General features: G+C 36.8%; 1 protein-coding gene across 2 annotated transcripts in view; it reads left to right on the top strand.

Annotated features, from left to right (window-relative positions):
* The window catches only part of NALCN (sodium leak channel, non-selective), a 354786-nt gene that overhangs the window by 68339 nt on the left and 265117 nt on the right, over positions 1–21330 (top strand). For both annotated transcript variants that reach the window (XM_028837268.2, XM_028837267.2), the window contains exon 7: positions 141–295. In XM_028837268.2, the coding sequence (XP_028693101.1) occupies positions 141–295 (155 nt within the window). The remainder of the gene's footprint in view (positions 1–140; positions 296–21330) is intronic.

Genomic DNA, 21330 nt, shown 5'->3' with positions numbered 1-21330 from the left:
CCAAAGTGCAATGATTACAGGCATGAGCAACCTCACCTGGCCAGATACGTAGCTATTAATGAAGAGTAATCACATTATTCATTGTAATCAACATTTATGTTTGTTGAAATTGTCTTAACACTTTCATGTGTTGTTCACAGGAATGTAACCTGGAATAGCTTAGCTATTCCAGACACACACTGCTCACCAGAGCTAGAAGAAGGCTACCAGTGCCCACCTGGATTTAAATGCATGGACCTTGAAGATCTGGGACTTAGCAGGCAAGAGCTGGGCTACAGTGGCTTTAATGAGATAGGTCTGTCTTACTGGTAAAATACGTTTTAAGTTTCTATTTTATGATGTTTATGAAGTGGACAGAATAATTAAATAATTGATAATAATATTTTGACTGGCTGTCATATAGAAGAAATACAAATATAAATTTTAATTCTATGCCTATTTTATAACATATTCTACCCTACAGTGCATAGCATACATGTTATATATGTATATAGGCAGCAGTGTTTATATGGAGTTACAGATCTCTCATTTTTAACTATTTTGATTCTCAATAATAGCATTTAAAAGTGTTTGTTTGTTGAACAGGGTTCTGGGTTGTTGACTCAAAGATAAACAAAATTTGGTTTCCTTTCCTATATAACTATACCCTAATAGGCGAGGTAAGTCTTTAAAACTATAATACTAGGTATTGATGAGTGCATTAGAGCCGAAAAGTGCTCCTTGATTAGAAGACAATTAATGAACTAGTTAAGGAATATGCATCAACTATGTAATAAATGTATGGGAAATGCTCGTGCATGAAAACTATGTACTCAAATGTAAACATTTCTTCTTCACTTGCCTTATTAAGTCCTAAAATGTGCTATTACATACATAATGAAAGAACTTAGCATCTGCCATTTAGTTGATATCATTGTATTTATTATAATTCCATGCAAGTTGCACAGATTGTATTATTAAAGCAAAAAATGTGTAATTCTAAACAAGTATCTTACACCTTGAGAATTGTTATCAGAGTAATTTTTTAAACTAAATTTTCTTCAAGTCTCAGGCCCATGTACTGAACCGTAAAGTTACAGCTTCTATATAGAATATAGTACTGAACGTGGGCTGATGGTATCTTTTTAAGTTCAGTTTTGCAAATAACATCTCAAGTTTTCATCTTTATGTTTTAATATTTCCTCATATTTGATTTTAAGCATTATAGTTAGATGGCATTCTTCCATCTCTTTTGACCAATAATATTGTCTCCTATTTCATAAAAATCCAGAAGTCAACTGATGTGAAGCAATTTCAATTTGCTATACTCTCTTAAGCTTATCCAGCTTTGTAATTGATCTTAAATCCTTCCCTCCTGTCTCAAAAGTACAGAGGTGTCATGAATTATACCAATAACTTTTAGGCATGAGAAAGAAATCACAGATGTGGTATGGGAGGCGAGATGTATAGGCTGATACGCTGTGTGGAATAAGCTTCAGGAGTTCCAACAGCTGGGCATGACTAGAACACATGCCTTATCAGAGTCTGCAGCTCTTTCTTTTAGAGACTGAGTGTATCCATGTCTTCTATGGAGAGTGGTCACCATCCCAGGGTTAAGGTTGCCCTTACAGAAAATATCCTCCAATTTTTTAAAATCATGTAGCTAAAGCACATCACACCCTCACCATTTTTAATGCAATGATTGTACCCAAATTCCAAATGCAGCATTATATTCAAGTTGATTCACCTTTCTTCACTCTGACTTACAATGGCTTCGCTGAATATAAAGTGGAATCTCTGTTTGAGAGAAAAAGTCTCCTTGTAGTGTGCTGGTTCCAGAGGACCAATTCTAGAAGGAAATTGCCTTGGAGGCAGTCGCCCCCTACTAAAGCAATTATCTTACTATAGCTGTACTGTTAATTTATCTCCCAAGGATTTAAGCTCCTTGAAAACAGGAAGTGCATCTTTTCATCTTCAAGTCTCCAGGGCACAGGGCTATGCCTGGCTCACAGGGAGGCTTCCATAAATATTTACTAATAGGCTCAACAAAGTGTATGTCCTTTTGAATTCATTGGTAACCAGGCATGTTTGTGTGAGGAGGTAGAGCCACAATAGAGAATTAAGTTGTTTTCTTGTTGTTCTTTTCCCTGATTTTGTCTGTTATTGTTGGCAATATTCATTATTCCTCATGACTCCTTCCTTTCTATATTTCATCTGTTTGCTTATTTTCATCTGTTTGCTTATTTTTCCCAAATGATGATTGAATTCATCATCACTGTATGACTAATTGTTAGATAATGAAATGTTGATCTTGTACCATAACCAAAACATTTTTAAATGGTCACTGTAATTTAGACTGAAATTGATAGCTACTTCCTGATATTGTGTATCTCTGTAGATACACAAACTACTATATTTAAAAGTTCTTATGGAAACAAAAGACAATGTTTTGCCCAAAATTAGGAAAATAAAATATTTTATTAGACACATGTGATCATCTCTTCATACATGAATTTGAATTTAAAACATAATTAGGTGCTTAATTATGCATATGAATTTGGCTAATTACTTGAATATGTAAGTAATTATGATTAGTTAAAAAGGACCCCATTTCCTTTTCTTACTAATCAAATTACCATTCAAAACATGAATTTCAATTCACTTATAACATTTCTGGCATAAGTAGCTTTATGTCTCATTAAGATGTAACACTGATGATGTTGAAAAATTCAAATTTTAAAATATATTAAAAGCCAGAGTCATGGAATAGAAAAAATGACAAGGAACTCCTGTTGTAAGATTGAAAAGTAAAGACATCTTTTGCCCTTTTGTGTCCTCAAAATCATCCAAATAGCCATAAGACTGAGAAACAGAAATGAAATTTTCATATTTAAGAACTCTGAAAAACTGTAACTACAAACCACATCACAGGACTGGATGTCTAACAGAAAACTTCCTGAGCAGATTCTGCCTACTGTGGATCTCAGACAGCACCAGCAGCAGAGCAATATTCTAAGATAATGCATGTTCCTGGAGGAACAAAACCATCTCATATTTTGAGTCAGGGAATCAGAGCAAAGGCTGAGTGTGGCGGCTTACCAGGACCCCATGCAGCATCACAAAGCAGAGGCCCTCATTTCTGCAAGCAGTTGGTGGGGAGATAGAGTGGAGGGGACACAACTGCTTTGTGATGGGCCCTGACGCTGCTGATCTGGGTTGGCTAGAATGGGATAAAAGCTAAATGGAAAGTTTTCATGGCCACTATAACTTAGGATAACCTGGGGAGCCTTTTAAAACACAGATTCTCAAGCACCATCCTCATGTCAATTAAATCACAACCTTAGAGTTATCCAAGGAATAGATGGCTTTTAAACGCTTTCCAGGTGGTTAATTTATGTGCATGTAGAGTTATGAACCAATGGACTAAAGAAACACACACATACACACACACCTATATTATAAAAGCCTTCGATTCCATCTTGGTCCATTTTGGTTGTTATAACAAAATGTCATAGAATCAGTGTCTCATAACCAAGAGAAATTTATTTCTCACAGTTCTAGAGGTTGAGAAGTCCAAGATCACGACAGCAGCAGATTTCATGCCTGGTGAAGGCCCACTTCCTTGTTCATAGAATGGCACCTTTTCACTGTGTCCTCATGTGGTAGGAGTAAGGGGTCTCTCTTGAACCTCCTTCATAAGGTTACTAATATCATTAATGTGGGCTCCACCTTCATGATCTAATCACACCCAAAGTTCCTACCTTCTGGTAGCATCACCATGGGGGTTAAAAATTCAGCAAATGAATTTGGGGGAAACATCACCCTTCTGTCCATTGCACTATCCTGCAATATTACCCTGTTCCTCCCCAAAGTGAAACAGTGACAGATATCTGGTCTAATAAAATTTATTTCAAAGATGAGTCATACTGAAAAGAATGAGGATCATGTCTATAAAAAAATACTTTGAGGTACTTTTAAAACAAAAAACAAATCATGATATATAACTCATAAAAACTTAGCAGGAAGCAAAGCACTGAATTACAAGTTCAAAGGATACAACTTGTCTCAGTAAGTGAACACAGAACAGTCAACACTGAGACACATCTTAGTAAAATTGTTGGAAATCAAAGCTAAAGAAAACATTCATTAGGCATCCACAAAAAAAAAAAAAAAAAAAAGGGTCAAGTTAGCTATAAGGAGGTACATCAGAGAGGCCTGAAACTTCATGTCAATATGGAACTTTAGAACGTAATGGCACAATGCTTACAAATTATTTAGGGAAAGAATGGGTCAAACTTTTTCTGACTATTTTTGAAGAGGCAAGAACATAGAGACTATATTTTTCATGAAATCTTCTTGAAAACATTTAGCCAATCAAGAGTTTCTTATCATGAGCTAGTCTCTAGTATCCATTTGTTGTAAGAATAAAGCTAATACAACTGTAGGATTTACAAAATGCAATGTAAATATTACAAATTATGAATAGAAGAGATAAGATGAAAAATGGGGGAGATAGCATAATGATGTTGATGTTCTCAACATTCACACTTAGCAGTTAAAAAAGTACCATTTATACAATAGATGGAATGTATAATAGAGATATATGCATACTTGTCATGAGAAAGTTTGATGAACTCAAAAATTACTTTCTTTAGAAATAACTCAAAAATCCAAATAATGTTATCTATGACCATGTCCCAAAAAATCATTTCAATATGAGTAATAATATTGGAATCAATTCTTTCTGAATCTTGATAATAGTTCTCAAAAGAAAAGTAACAGACAGTATATTTTTTAACCTCTGAATAGAGTCATGCTGTTTGCTGTAGCATGCTTAAAACTGATAGGGGCACATGACTCCTTTGTCGTAAAGTTTGCCTGAAGCACAATTATTCAAAAGAATGGCCCTGGGGTTTAGATCATGACTCCACTTTATATTAGTGTGACAGCCTTAGGAAAATAGTTAACCTCTCTGGCCTCAATTTCCCCATCTAGGAAATGGGGTAAGTGACAGACCTACTTTATAGAGTTAATGTAAAAAGCAACTGAGAAACTACACTTAGAGTACTGTGTAGCATAGAACAAACACAGAATGAGCTAGAAATTGAGATGCACTGTGTTATTTGAGGGAAAATGGCATAATAATAAGGAAGGGCAAGACATAGATGTTTTCACACTCACACACAACATCTGATCTGATTCCCTTTGTTTACAGACATTAACTATGCAGGTTTTTCAGTATCTTATGCAAGGGAGAGGCATTGGGGCATGGGCACAGTGTTTGTTTTGTTTTATTTTGTTTTTTTGAGATGGAGTCTCACTCGTCACCCAGGCTGGAGTGCGGTGGCATGATCTTGGCTCACTGCAACCTCTGCCCCCTGGGTTCAAGCGATTCTCCTGCCTCTGCCTCCCAAGTAGCTTGGACTACAGGTGTGTGCCACCATGCCCAGCTATTTTTTTTTTTTTTTGTATTTTTAGTAGAGACGGGGTTTCACTGTATTAGCCAGGATGGTCTCGATCTCTTGACCTCATGATCTGCCCACCTTGGCCTCCGAAAATGCTGGGATTATAGGCATGAGCCACCACGCCCAGTCGGGGCATGGTGTTCTTAACCTTGCATCTTGCCTATGTTAACTCCTATCTCCCATTTCATTTTATTCCAATCAGTGACTAGCATTCTAGAAGGCAAATTTTTGGTGGTGTTTGGTCTTTATTCATCAATTATTCCTCTCCACTCTCACAAATGTCCTCACTTCTGTGCTTGTACCAGTCTCTCTAGAATCTGATTAACATTTAGCCCGTGTCCTGAATTTTCTACAGTTTGATGAAGCGTCATGCATACGTTTAATTTTACTTATTTATCCCTATACATTCAAATTTGTGACCCCTGGATTTGAGCCTCTCTCTTTCAGCAGCCTTTCAACAGGCACTCCTTCCACAGAGCCTAAGTAAAGCACCGTCTGGGGCATTGAGCAGAAGGCACAGCCATGCTGTGACATGCACGGGCTCCAGCACTAAGTGATTTATTTTCTGACCTTCTCTAATTCCCTGGGCCACGCGATGACTGAGATACTGGTTATTTCTGTGTCTTTCTTCCATGTATGCACTTTTCCATCTTTATTTCTGGCTAGATTTCCTATAGCTCCTTCCTAAGGACCCCCAACTAACTCATCCCCACTAAGACATTAGCCTGTGGACTCAAGATATCACACATTCCCCATGTTCCAAGCTTCCTGAGTGTAGACATAATCTAAAGGACATCTTGCAAAACCACAAAACGTATTTAGCAGACATTGAGATTCCATGATTGAAGTATGTGTGGCGAGGTGGGTAGGAATCATACAGTGGAAAGGTTTGGGGATTGACAACATCCTAAAAGCCACACTGTAGACGTGACACAAAATCACAGCAACTCACCCTATTTAGAAAATTTGCCTTCCCTTTTCTGAATACTTACCCCACTTTCAGTTCTTACTTCCGCTGTTCCCACTTGTTCATGAACATATGAGACATACAAGCTGAGACATAAAAGAGGCGACTCTGTGATTTTCTGTAATAACACTGGACATGAAATTACAGAAGTTTAGAGCTGGAACAGATAATGCAGTCATGCGTTTCACCGGCACAGGTGGGGATCTGAGAGTCAGAGTGAGCGGGGTTAGAGTTACAGAGAACTCCGGGCAGAGGCAGACTGAACTCACTTCTCCGGATTTGCAGATGTCCACCATACCTGCTGTTTCCACCAAACCGTCTTACAGCTCAAAATAGTGTTTAATTAAGAAGAAAATTCAAAAATAACTTGCAAAGCTTAGTTTTATTCTTAATTTTCCAGTAGAATATTAGTATTATTTCCCTTTAGTGAAATGCTAGTGGAGAAGACCATTGTCCAAACAGAGGTGATGTGCTACTTAGAAACAAAGCAACACAAAATATATCATATGTGGGAAAGAAATCCTAGCAAACAAACACCATCGAACTGGTGATTCCTTGTCATGACATTTTATAAAAAAGTAAAATATTTGGTACAAAAGATGAGAACAAAACTATTCAGGTGGTGGTTTGAACCCTTCATTCATTATACAGTCAGGTAAAAAATAAAACATGTTCAGTTTGGACTAAACAACCAAATGAATATCATTGGATGATAAAACTCATCCTGGAAAGTCACTTAGGAAGTAAATCGCTATCATGCATTTTTTATTAGTCTTTAGAATCATCAGAATAAATGACAAAAGCCCATTTTCAAAAAAATCCAGAATAAATGAAATTCAACTGAAACAGCTGATATCAGAGGAAGCCCACAAGCAAGATAAACTATAAATCATGACATTCTGAAAATAACTAATAGAAAAGACATAAAACTTACGCCCTTAACACTACACGAGCTGTATATGGTGGATCACTTTGCCTATTCTATATATACAAACGTCGAAGGTAAAGCTAGGAAATAATAAACACTATGTTCTTACGGTGGCTAATTGTCCAACAGACTGTCGTTACTTTTGTAATTACTGTCATTACTTAGGACAACTGTCATTATCATTTATTGATTGCGTATTATGTGTCTAGCACCAGTGAAAAGGTTTTCCATCCATTGTGTTTTTAATCCTCCAAATAAGCGCATGAGGTATCATTATCCCTCAACTGATGAGTGAGGAGAAGGAGATGAGTAAGAATGTACTTGCCCAGAGCCTCTCACCAGCTGCATTTGGAAGCCAAGTCTTGCTGCCCTGTGTGCTGAGGCCGAAGGCTGTGCTCTTGGTCTACAAACTACTACGTTACCAGAGAAGTCGACCATGAGTAACCTTCATTCCTGTGGCTTGTCAGGATACCTGGTCCATTATAAAGTGTCATTATGATAATGGAAGAAACACATCTTCCAAAATAGTGACCTGCCATAGTAGCATATCTTGCAACATGGTGACCACCCTCTTGTCCTGAAGTCTTTAGACAAGTCTTAGACAAAAGAATAAATGTAGGCTGGGCGCAGTGGCTCAAGCCTGTAATCCCAGCGCTTTGGGAGGCCAAGGCAGGCAGATCACCTGAGGTCGGGAGTTCAAGACCAGCCTGGGCAACATAGTGAAACCCTGTCTCTACAAAAATACAAAAATTAGCCGGGCATGATGGCGGGTGCCTGTAATCCCAGCTACTCGGGAGGCTGAGGCAGGTGAATCGCCTGAACCTAGGAGGCAGAGGTTACAGTGAGCCAGGATTGAGCCACTGAACTCCAGCCTGGGCAACAGAGCAAGACTCCATCTCATAATAGATAAATAAATAAAATAAAATAAAATAAATGGATAAATAAAGAGTAAATGTGAAGAAGTGTGACACCCACTGCAAACTGATGGCCCCTTAAGGGGTTGGTCTCTGGCTTGAATTCTAGTCCCTTGTATTCTGTATTCTGTGGGACAGAGAGTTGGTGCATAATACATGTTAGTTAAATGAAAGAATATAAATATTAAAGAATATACCTGGGAGGCAATGCAGTTTTATAAGCTATTGAGCTATAAACATCTGGGCAAGGATTAGAGATAAAGCCAGAAAAAAATGAGTGAATACTACTTTTGATATAAAATTAGATAGTAGACATATAGGCTAGAGATGTGGGAGAGAACTTAGCAAGCAAAAGAAAATATGCTATTTGGTATATTTTAGTGAGTTTTGTGCTTATTTGAACTAAATTCAAAATGCCATGATAAGCCATGTGTTTGCTGTATATAATTTACAGCTACATGCATTAATTTCTCCTGTGTATTTGAATTTACTTTCTTTGCTTTGAGATATGAATATTTAAATTTGCTTTCTAAATTATCGCAAATTAACCAGCAAATTTATCTAAGAAGATTTTGGAAATCCACATTCATTAATTTCTTGATCAGAATGTGACATAAAGCATATTTACCATATTAGTTTCTTTACCAAAAAAATCATAAAGCTTTTCTATATGTATCCTCCTTAAAATATCAGATAAGAAAACTACAAGTCGTCAGCTCCACAGGAGTTAAAATGTGGATTTTGGATACTTAGAACAAATTTAAGATGATGACTTGAAATCTTCGTGAATTTTTTTTTGGCAACAATAAATTAATTGGGCCTTTCAAGAAAATGCAGAAAACTAAAGTAAAGGGTGATTGAGTCTGCCAGATTTCCTACATTCCCAACTCACTTCTGAAGAACGTAATTATGGGTATTGAAATTTGGGACTGGTATTTTTTACAAGGAGAAATATATTGTAACTGTTATTTACTTTTGTGGTATTTCTCTTCTTTGACTTTGGGTAGTATTGACTATAAGCTATGGACTCAGCTCCCTGTGTGGGTCATAAATCAGTTTTATTAAATATTGATTTAGAAATACCAGTTATTATTTTCATCACTGGTGGAGTTCTGTGCTTCGGACTACCCCTGTATCTTGCGAAATAGGATTGACGATGGATGCACTTACACGGGTCCAGTGTTTTAGTTTTAACACAGGATTTACTTGACTTTGAAATAACTTTCTATATCTTTTTCTATTACTATTCTATTATTTTTATAATTTGTCTCTTATTACATCTGATATTAAATATGGACATAAAATATGAAAGAAAATTACTTTTATTCAAATTATAGTGGGATGTAAATTGAACTTTGTTGATGCTGCTGCTAAAAATTGATTCATCAGAGTTGAATGATATTAAACCATATTTTATGCTACTGTATGTGATATCAGATGAGAACTTTACAAATGAATAGAAAACAGAAAGTTATGTATCTACAACCATGATTTATTACAGAATGTACATTTTTATTGTAGTCACAAAAGAAAAAGCACAGTAAAGACTAATTTGTAAAATATGTAATTGAGATTTATCATGCTCTCAGAAAAAAGCACCAAAGGGTTGTTTTTGATGCATTTTTCTTGATGTTTACTGTTCCCATAGGAATTACTTAGTGATTTTTATGAAAACACATATGGAAGAGAGACCTTAGGCAATAGAATTCAACTAAAAGGGCTTCATCTATGATAATTCTATATTTGCTCTCTGATAAAAATTCCTTTATCATAGAACAAGGAAAACCTGACGTATTTTTGTTGCGTCTAGGACAAGATCAGGAAACATCCTATGAGGAATATATGTGAAAACCCTTAGCCAAATGCAAGGGGTTTTATCCCTGTATCTTGAATCATAAGTGCCCCTAGGTTACATGAAATGTGTGCTTCAGGATTTTTAAAGGGACTGTCTTTAGGTTTATCAGATTCTCAGACAGGGTCACAGACTTACTTAAACTGAAATTAGATGTCCAGATATTATTTAGAATGTTAGGAAGAAAGGAGTTTAAAAGCAGAAATTGCAGGCATGATTTTTTAAAAATAAGGATGTGCATTGTCTGGTGAAAGATGTTTAGGAGTTCTTGTTGAATAGATGAGAAAAGACAGTGACTAGGGGAGTTTTTCATCAGACAGTGAAAGGAAATTTTAAAAGTAAATTTTGGAGGACATAAAGTGATGATTTATTTCATGTTATACATAGAAGACAGTGTTCATTGAAAATATCTAGTGGATTCCAAGAAATTAGCATTTTTATGGTTGTATTTTAAACATTTATAAGTTGCAAAAGTAATACTTCAAATAATGTAAGAGATTTAATGATTTAAGAAAGTAATAAATTCTGCCATATATAATTCCCTCCCTCCTTCCCTCTCTTCCTTCCTTTTCTCATTTCTTCTTCCCTCTTTGTAAGTTTCATGGTATGTTATCAAATGTTTTCCATTCTTCCCTTACTGATAGACATTTAAGTGGTTTTCAATCTTTCCTTGCAATAAGTAACGCTGTGTTGAATACAGGCATATATACATTCTGTGTTCGTGTATGATTATGCTTTAGAACAGATTCCCAGAAACAATTTCTGGGTGAAAGGATATGCACATTTTTAATACAATAGATAGCTGGTTGTTTACTTTTTTTAAAAGATGATAAGGATTCATAGTCCTGCCCTTATTGCGTGAGTGAATTTTTAAAAATACAAGGTATTATTTTTCAATACGCATAAATATTGAAGGAAAAAATAATGTAGGCATTTCGTATTCTGTACTTTGTACTCTTCTGAACATCGGCAGTCCATTCTCTTCTTGAATGTATGTGTTCATCCCATTCTTCCTGGAATGCCTCTCTCCTACTCCCCGCATCACCTATGACTCACCTTTCAGGACCTACTTAGGTAAGTTTCCCCTGATCTGCCAGTAGCACTCATCTCCCTTCTATACGAACTATGATAGCAAGGTTTGTGCATCAAAGTTGACACTTCATTACTTCATTCTACATGTGTCCCATCATCATGTGTGCACACACATGCATGCCTGTGTGTCTTTTACCCTTATCTTCTGGATGAGTTCATTAGATCCAGTTGCCTCAGGTGGGAGCAGAGCCTCAGGCACTTCTTTTGATGTCTTTTCTCACTCTCATTGAACTCAGTATATACTTGAGGACTGGCTGATCTTATTGATGAGAATTTTATATTTGATAGATTGCCTTTTAAAAAATCATCCTTCTGCAGAAATTTAGTAATTCAAAATTTAAGTCAAATTCAAATACAACTCTAGGCTCTAATTTCACTGTTCGTTTGAACGTAGGACTTCTCCGTTAAGCCAGATACTCACGTGAAACAAATGTGAATAGACTAGCTTGGAAATCGTGTATGGACAGTCAAGGAAACTTTCTCTGCTGGTGACAGCAGCCTGTAGAACATAATTTCCTGGACACTCTATGAAATCAAATCAGTTTTACCAACTAATCATTTGGAGCAAAAAATAATAATAGTGTTATTTAGGAAAGCCCTAACACAGCTCTTACCTCAAGGCTAATGAAGACCTGAACCTGGCATTCTAGAGGCTTCCATGTTCCAGCTGTGAGCCCTGCTTAGCCATAACCCTCCTGAAGAGGGAAGAGCCTCCTCCTCTGGAGAGAAAGCCCCCAGCCTTTGACAAAGTGCTTCTAGCCTGAGCCACGTGGGCTATGAAAAAGAAGTTGATCATCCTGAGCAGTCACTGGACAGTGGAGACAACCCATCCATTTTTCTCCTTTATTCTTCCCTACCCCTCAGCTCTCACTCCCTTAGGCCTTGGGGTTCTGGAATCATAAGAGCAAAATATTCTAAATATACTAAAACATGCTAAATATAATAACTTAAATATGCTAAATAAAATTAAAACTAAAATAAACATATTAGAATAAATCATGAATGGCTAATAAATATAAGCTGCCACCATTAAAACAAAAATAACAACCACTACCACAGTTGCTACTATAAAGATTATTATTGATCGGATTTGTTTTTAGATAAGTAGAAAAGTGAGATGTATTTCTATTTTTCTGAGAATGTAACCATTCTTAAAGAATATGAGATGCTTTCTCACAGTAAGCAGAAGAATGAGATGTATTCATAAATAATATAAATAATATATTCACCAAATAGTTATTTTGCACTTACTCTATATAGGTACTGAAAATAGAATGTACCTCAAACAGAGATGTTAAAATAAAACAAGAAATGAAGGTGAAATAAATTCAGAAGAAAGGATGGATCATTAACTTGTTGTAGTTCTCACGGCCATGTGCTGGATGCAGGCATGCCTGTCTGACTGTGTGCGTGTGTACATACATTGCTTCCAAATTTTTTTCACTATGATTTTGTTAAAGTGAAGCGTAAGCACTCCACATTTGCTGCAAGTCTCATTTCCCCCATTTGTTTTATTTCTCACATTTATGTAACTTGTCTAACCTCTGAAACAAATGTTTTTATTAGTTCTGGTAATGCAAAATAATCTTTAGAGAATTACGTTTTTATTTTTGCTTTTGTTAAACAAGATCTACAGTAGCATAGATTAAGTGTGCCACCTTCATTTTGTACCTGGCTAAATATTTCTGCTTCCTGTGTACTTTTTCTGAAAATGGCTTTAATTTATCTTATTTTTGACAATTAGCTTCAACGAGTACAGAATTCTCCTTTGGTATTGATTGGACATAAAACCTGAAATATTTTCATTGTATTCTGGAATCTATTACTCCCAATAACAAGCCTACCGTGGGTCTAATTTTAAGACTTTCTTTTTTTTTTTAATTTGGTTTTGTGAATTTGGATTTTTTTTTAATATCCATTTTCCTCCGGTAGTTTTTAAGATTTACCCTTTGCCTTTGCTGTCTTGTGCTCTTAGTATCCTATGCCTAGGCATGGATTTTTATTTTGTATCTACTGTGAACTCATTCTCTGCATATAAGACTTATGCCTTTCTTCAATTCTGGAAGGTTTCTCAGATCAGCTCTCTTCTCCATTCTCTCTATTCTTTATTTTCTGAAATACTGATTAATATTTGTTTTTATCATATATTTCTTATTCTATCCTCCATGTCTTTAAGTCATGCTTTCTGACTTCCCTCTATTTTCTTGACTTGTCTTCTTGTTACCACACAATGGGTGGGTTCAGTTGCTTAGCAGGTGGCAGTCCAATGACCACAACCAAGGAGGATTTAACCAGAGGATTTCATTACTGGCAACAAGTAAGTAGAACACTGGAGATAGTTCCCAAAGCAGTGCCTCCCCAAACACAGGTGAAAACAGGGCTTTGTGGGGGCTGCTTAGCTGAGTCACTGTATGCAGAGGTGGAGTGCAGACAGACACAGCTGTTGTTCATGCTTCTTCATATGTTGCCCATACAGAAAATGACACATAAGCTCTTCCCTGGACAGGGCGTTTAGTATGGTAATGCAAACAGGTCTCCAAAGTTCATCTCTAGCTCAGGCATCCCTGGATGCCTGGGACCAGTTTTTCGTGTGTTTGTTGTTTGTTTTGCAGGGACTTGGCTTCATCCTAGAATGTTTTTAAACAACAGAAACTCAAGGAGCAGCAGTTAAAAGTGGATACTTCTTCCCAGTGTGTACCCAAAAACCCAGGGACCCTGGGTTACACTCTGGATCCTCAATTGGATGCACAAGGAATCTTCTATCATTCTCCATCCCTCTAGGGGTTGTTTACATATTTTCAAGTTCAAATTATTTGCTGAACTCTTAATTTGCTCTCAGTGTGTCTAGCCTGCCATTTATTGAATTTTCAATTCCAACATCTGTAATTTTTATACCTAGTATTTCTATTTAATTCTGTTTCAAATCTGCCTGTTCTTTTATCTTAGATTCCTGTTCTTGTTGTTTTCTTTCTAATCTTTTCTTCATCTCACCATTTTAAACATGCTTATTTTAGAATTTGTTTCTAATCCGTCCATATTTCCTAACTCTCCTTTATAGTAGTTCATTTTCTTGTGTGGTTTATAATATTGACTATGAACTCATTTCCACTGGTTATGAGCTCATTTTTCAGGGGTACTCTGGCCTAAACTATGACTGGGGTTGTGTTTGCTGCAGTTTCATGGATATCTACCATTCTTACTGATACTCATGTTACTTTTGTGGCTTAAAGAATATATTCGTCTGTTCTCATGCTGCTAATAAAGACATACTTGAGACTGGGCAATTTATAACGAAAATGATTTAATAGATTCACAGTGCCACGTGGCTGGGGAGGCCTCACAATCATGGCACAAGATGAAGGAGAAGTAAATGTCTTACATGGTGGCAGGCACATCTTACATAGGGGTAGGCAAGAGAGCCTGTGCAGGGAAACTGCCCTTTATAAAACCATCAGATCTTGTGAGGGTTATTCACTATCATGAGAACAGCACAGGAAAGCCCTGCCCCCATTGTTCAATTACCTCCCACTGAATCCCTCCCACGACATGTGGGGATTATGGGAGCTACAATTCAAGATGACATTTGGGTGGAAACACAGCTAAACCATATCAGGGAAGGAGAGGTCCTTGAACTATTTGCATTTTGGGGGCACTGTAAAATTAGGCCACACACTTCAGTTGGCCCAAGTCTTGGGTTCTGACTTCTCTTAGGAGACTCTTTTGCCCTTCTTGGATCTGGACAGAAGTCAAACAACATTCTGCTTTTTCCCTGAGCTGGAGGCCAGGGTTCTTCCAGTCCGTATAAAATGCAGAACAACCCTATGTAACTCTCAGCTTTGCAGAGACACCTCAGCTCCAACCTCCTGTCTTGTATTAGGTGCTCCCGACTTCTCTCCCTACTGGGCCCCAGAAGGCCTGAAGATTTAGATTGACTCCAAGTACCTCTGTGAACCATTTGGCTTCAGCTGCTGCTCACAGCTCTGATTTTATATTCTCCCAAACTCTCTGACTGCTGGATGGTTTGCTCATGTAGCTTTGAGATAATTTACACATTCAGAACTTATTATCTTTTTATCTATTTCCTTGTGTTGGTTTGGCATAGGGTGAGGAGGGTAAAGAAGAAAGGTGTCTAAATAAGCATAGTACAACACATTGACCTAAAACCTATGGTGTGTATATATATATATACACACACACACATACACACACACACACACACACACACACACACACACATATATATACACACACACAGAGAGTCTTGCTCTGTCATCCAGACTGGAGTGCAGTGGCATGATCTCAGCTCACTGCAGCCTCCTCCTCCAGGGTTCAAGCAATTCTCGTGCCTCAGCCTCCCAAGTAGCTGGGATTACAGGCACACACCACCATGCCCAACTAATTTTTGTATTTTTATTCGAGACAGGGTTTCACCATTTCGGCCAGGCTGGTTTAGAACTCCTGACCTCAGGTGATCCGCCCACCTCAGCCTCCCAAAGTGCTAGGATAACAGATGTGAGCCACCATGTCTGGCCTATGTTTTTATATTTTTAGACTTTCCATGTAATGATGCCATTTTCTTTTCTATGATATGATGTATCTATGACTTTATATTCTATATGTATTTTTATATTCCTATATAAATGCATTTTATTAATTGAGCATTAATTCTTAAAATTTAGTATTTCCATGAATTTTTAATTTTACAAATATTCTATTTTCATGTTATTCTTTTTATTATTTTTTGCTGCTGAATAGTTATGCCAGCCTCTGTGCAGCCTGGGAAGACAACACATCAGCAGTTAATTTGTGTAAAGACAAAAAAAATTAGAGAGCAAGAGAATGAGACAAGACTGCAAATCAGCAATGATAATTATTAAGTACTGAGAACAATTCCAGTGGATTAAGATTTGGGGTGCTTAAGCTTCTTAATATTAATTGCAGCAAATATTCAAATGCTTTCACTTTCCATAGAAGTACTTTAGCAAATAAGCAAAATATGAAATAAAAACCCTAATTCAGAATTACCTAAATATTAAACAAGTAAATTGTCCTAGCTAACTCTTACTGTCTTATGTCCAGTAAAACAATAACCTATATTTGTGCATACAGATATATTATTTCATTTAAAAACTAGCTGTAAGTCTTGACACCAAATTGAAGTTGAACTGAAAGAAGCCTTCCTGTAAAGATACTTGGGATCCTCACATTGTATGTAAGGAAAGTCACCTAGGTGTGATCAAACCCAGGTGTGACATGTTATTAACTCATTCTAATGGTACAGATGTTGAGATACAGAGAACAGAAGCAGCTCTTAAGGGACAGAGACAGGACTCAGTGACAACTATATTCACCTGTCATGGGGTAGAGCTACAGTAGTGAGTATTCTGTGGATGGTCCTATCCAGATAAAAGAAGGAATTGGTTTCAGGACATAGTCTGCATCTTACTAGACGGGGTATGTTGGACAAGTTATTTAACCTCTTCTGGCCTGTAAAATAGGGATAAAAATGGTACATATCTCAGAGTATCATAGGAAGACTAGACTATTCTCCTCCTCACACCTAATGAGTTCTCAATATTTAACTGATTATAATTAGCTTTTCTAGATACATAACTAAGTAAATAAATTAATAAATTATAGAGCAAATAATCATAGGGTCACACGGATAGAAAGTGGGAAAAATAGGAGACAAACCAATGTCTATATTCGTTCCATGGCATTAGATTTAGATGATTACCTCCATTTAGTCTGGCAAAACACTCATGATTATACAATGTAGTTTTAAAATATACAGTACTTTGCTGGGTGTGGTGGTGCATGCCTGTGGTCCCAGCTACTTGGGAGGCTGAGGTGGGAGGATGGCTTAAGCCTGGCAAGCAGAGGTTGCAATGAGCCAAGATCACACCACTGCACTCTAGCCTGGGCCATAGAATGAGACACTGTGTCAAAAAAGAAAAAAAAATACAGTACTCACATTTTATTCTGCTAGTATATGCTGTATTCACTGGTGTATGCTCCCATGCATGGAGACTTTCATTGGGAATAAAATGTTTAAAACTATTTTACTATTTCATGCAGTACTTTGAGATACTACCAGCAAAGTTATTTCTAAGCTGAGATGCTTTGTCCTGGCAGGACTTCTAAAGAGTTAAAGCAATGCTGAATCTATGTATTTACAACTGACTAGAGCAGGGAGCAGCAAACCATGGCCAGTGGGTCACATCCTGCTTACCGCCAGTTTTTGTAAACAAAGTTTTATTGCAACTGCCTGCCCATTTGTTTAGACATGGTCTGTGGCTGCTTTTCTCCAACAGCAGAAAAGTTCAGTAGTTCCAACAGAAATTCAGAGGCCCATAAAGCCTAAAATGTTTACCATCTGTCCATTTACAGAAAGTTAGCCAACCCCCAGACTAGAATAAAGGTTGGAAAAACCACTCAGCCCAAGCTTCTTTTTTGATTCTGTCTTCCCACAGCTGCCTAGAATCCTTTGCAGTCTTTACCCTAGGAGGCTCAGAGCCTACAACACATCTTTAATTTTGTTTAGATTTATGAGAATCCAGTTCTGGCCCTCTTTCACTGACTCAATATTCCTTGAACTCTAAACACGAAATTTTAAAAGAAAGATTGGCTGGGATGTGTATATCCCTGAAAGTCACCTCCTTTCTGCTGCCTCTCACAAAAACGCAGGCTATGTTCCTTAAATCTGTCATTCAATTTAAGTAAGGAATTTTTGAAGAATGGATAATAGGTTAGACATAAAATCCACTGAATCTGGGTTAAATTTAATCAGTGAGAATTCTTTAAAATGGAAGTATGAGCCTGAATGATTAAAGAAATTGCTTTAAAAAATAGAATCAAAATACTAAATATCATCCCCCAATGTTTTAGCTAGAAAAATTACTTGAAAGTGAGCAAGACAAGGAGAAAAATAATTATATTTACAAAAACTAATAAAAACACAATAAACTATCATTTATTTAAATATGATAAACCATCATTTGTTAAAATACAATAAACATGCAAAAGTGCTATCATTGATAGCACTTTTAATGTTTAAATAACCCACTGATTACTTTCTCTAGTGGATTATTTGCAAGGGTAGAGTAAGAATCCTCACTTTCCTGAACACATAACCCATTTGCCATGTGACATTGCCTCCCTTACATCAAGAGGTGGAATGTATTTTTCCTCCCCTTAAATCTGATGCCTATAACTTTCTTTCCCCTTGAGATAATGGCAGAGTGGCATTGTGCAAGTTTTGGAACTAAGGTCCCATGAGGCCCTGCGGCTCTCTCTCTTATTTGAGTACTGCCCTAAGATGACCATGGAGAGAAGCCCAGTCTAGCCTAGAGGGGGATAAGAGGCCACGTGGAGAACTGAGGTTAGCCAGCCCCAGCTGCTTGACTTCTGAGCAAAGTCTTCTCAGACTATTTGGCCCTGTTAGACCCAGCTGAGACCAGCAGAAGAATCACCCATCTAGCCCAAATTGCCTTCACAGAACCACAGGCCAATAAATAGCAGATGCTTTAACCCACCATATTTTGCAGTGGTTTGTTATATGGCAACATATCATTGAAAAACCCTCATTTTACCAAAGGAAAAACTGGGGGGTCATGACATTAAGCAACTACCTAAACCCACAATGTAAATGGCAAGTCAGGGATTTAGACGCAAATCATTCCAGCTAAAAATGTATACTCTAAATCAATGCCCTAGATTGTGTAATCAGCATTTCTGAAGACAGAGATAGTCATCTGGGAAGTAGAGTTTTCTCAACCAGTATTTTGCACTTGTTGGGATTTTTGAGACCAGGAGTGTTTTGGAAAACCTGACATGTGCAGTCACATCTCTGAGCAATGTTTTAAATTTATTCATTCACTCATTTATTCATTCAGCAAATATTTATTGAGATCTACTAGATGTTAGGCACTATGTTTACCACTGGAAGGCAGGTACCACGTAAGTACAAATACAGAACCTGAGATGGATGGCATTGCATTTTCATTTGATTACAAATTTATTCTTGCTTGTAAGTTGATTACCTACCTTATTAAGAGCTGACTTGTTTCAAGTTTTAGAACTCCAATTGTGTACTTAAATTTTTGTCTAGCTTAAAACATAGTGCTAGATTTCAAGAAGTAAATTGTCAGACAGGTTTGCTGTTTAGTTTTTGTAAAAAAGGAAACTTGTAGGCAGAAACAAAAAACAAAATAAAATCTAAATTACGTTGATAACGAAAGATAACTGAGGCATTAACAGTTTGAACTCTCAAGTCTCAAGCAAATTTCTAAAACTAAACTGTTTTCTTCTGTTAATCAGTTTAAAAAGGAATACCTTGTGCTAATTTTTTTTTTTTTGGTGGTGGTAACATTAATAAAGCTCTATGAAATGAGGCCAGAAGGAACAGAAATTGAGTCAAAATAATGAATGACACCTCTTACATATTCTTACCATCTTGTCTCCTAGCCACACTTACCACGTTTAAACCTAAAAGGAGACACTTGGAGGGGTTAATTAGCTTTGCAGCTGTCTGTGACTAGGCTGCAGAGGATAAAAAGGAAATCAGCCATAAGAAAGCAGCAAGCACTAGCCTGGATGATGAACAAAGAGAAGAAGCAGCTGCTGAGGAAAAGCACATTTTGCTGACCTTTGAGGAGGGCTTAAGAGGTCCTTTGCCCCCTGAGAATGGAACCTGGGAGGAAAGTCTTGATGGCAGACAGTACAAAATCAAGGGGCAGCAGCTGGCTGCTTTGTGTAAGGGGCAAGATTCAAGAGGATTTATGAATCGTTGTGATTTACAGTGACCATTAACTGTTGTAACAAGGGGAGAAAAATCAACATCCATTCAGTGCAATTGCCAAGCACTGGAGAGGTACTTTCACCTAGGCCAACAAACTTAATATGCAGAGAAACCCTTCAGTGTTTTGGCTCCTACAGCTCAAGTGTACTAGGTTGGTAAGTGGAAGTTCCTTTGATCATGTCTGTTTATACACTCATTTGAGATATTTCATAAAGTCATCCTATTTGTTACTTTATCTGTAGTATGTACCGTTTCATGTGGAAGGTAGTATTCCAAATTGATCAACCCTGTATGGATTTAAGCCACCAAGAAGCTATGAACAGACAGGTGAAGTTTTGGTGTTGCCAAGAACCAGCTTATCCAGAAGTTTAATCCTTTAAGGAAAAGGATAAAAAGCCCAATGACAATTGTTAAAAACTGAAGTTGTTGGGGAACAAAATGTACTTAAAATATATTTATTATGTAACCTGATAAAATATTTTAAATTCTGGTGTTAACAAAGTTTTAGTGTTTCTTTTGTTCTTTTTACAAAAGAGAAACCCGCTAAAATGTTAGCTGATTGACATAGTTTTTGCTTTCATCAGTGTTAAATACTTGTTGTTCAGTAGTATAAGTTGTTTTTATCATTTACTCTTCTACAAGCCAGTTGAGATGTGTTATGAGGCCTCAAAGTATTCTAATTGGCGGTGACCAAACGTCATACAATTATGGAGTATATAAGCCATTCTAACCTTCATAGTAAATTTCTTTTACCCTCTGGTTGCATACTTAAATAGAATTATGCTAATAATGCATATTTTCTGAATGTTAATGTCTTGTGAAATTACTACTAGGTTAAACGTTGCTTCCCATCGTTTTCTGGGTGATGGAGTGTTTATTCTGCTTATTCAGTGCCTCTCTACATAGAGGAACCTATCTCAGTAACTCCTGTACTACTGTACAACAAAACAGCAGAAGAAAATTTGCCCATTTGAAAAAATACCTTATTTTCCAAACACAAGTCTTCAGAGACTGTCCACATTATTTGCCTTCCAGGAAATGAGATTGCATAAATTCATAATTTACATGTCAATACACGTGACTGTTTCCCTGTCTTATCCTGAATGCATGGAAAGTCATGAAACCTAGTTTTTTCTTCCCTACTGGATTCCATTATAAAACCACTATTTGTATAGGTTATAAATTCTAACCAATAATTGAGCGTACTATGTTGAGGCTGTAGGCAGAGGATAAGATTTACATGCGAGACTTTATGTTCTGCTCTTTGGATTAGGCTAATTTTTAAAAGTTGTTGACTGTAAAATAATAATCATGCACTGAGGAAATACAATAT

Source organism: Macaca mulatta, chromosome 17, assembly GCF_049350105.2.
Source record: "Macaca mulatta isolate MMU2019108-1 chromosome 17, T2T-MMU8v2.0, whole genome shotgun sequence".
NCBI lineage: Eukaryota > Metazoa > Chordata > Mammalia > Primates > Cercopithecidae > Macaca > Macaca mulatta.
Note: the sequence above shows the minus strand (reverse complement) of the source record. Positions and strands in the feature narration are given on the sequence as shown.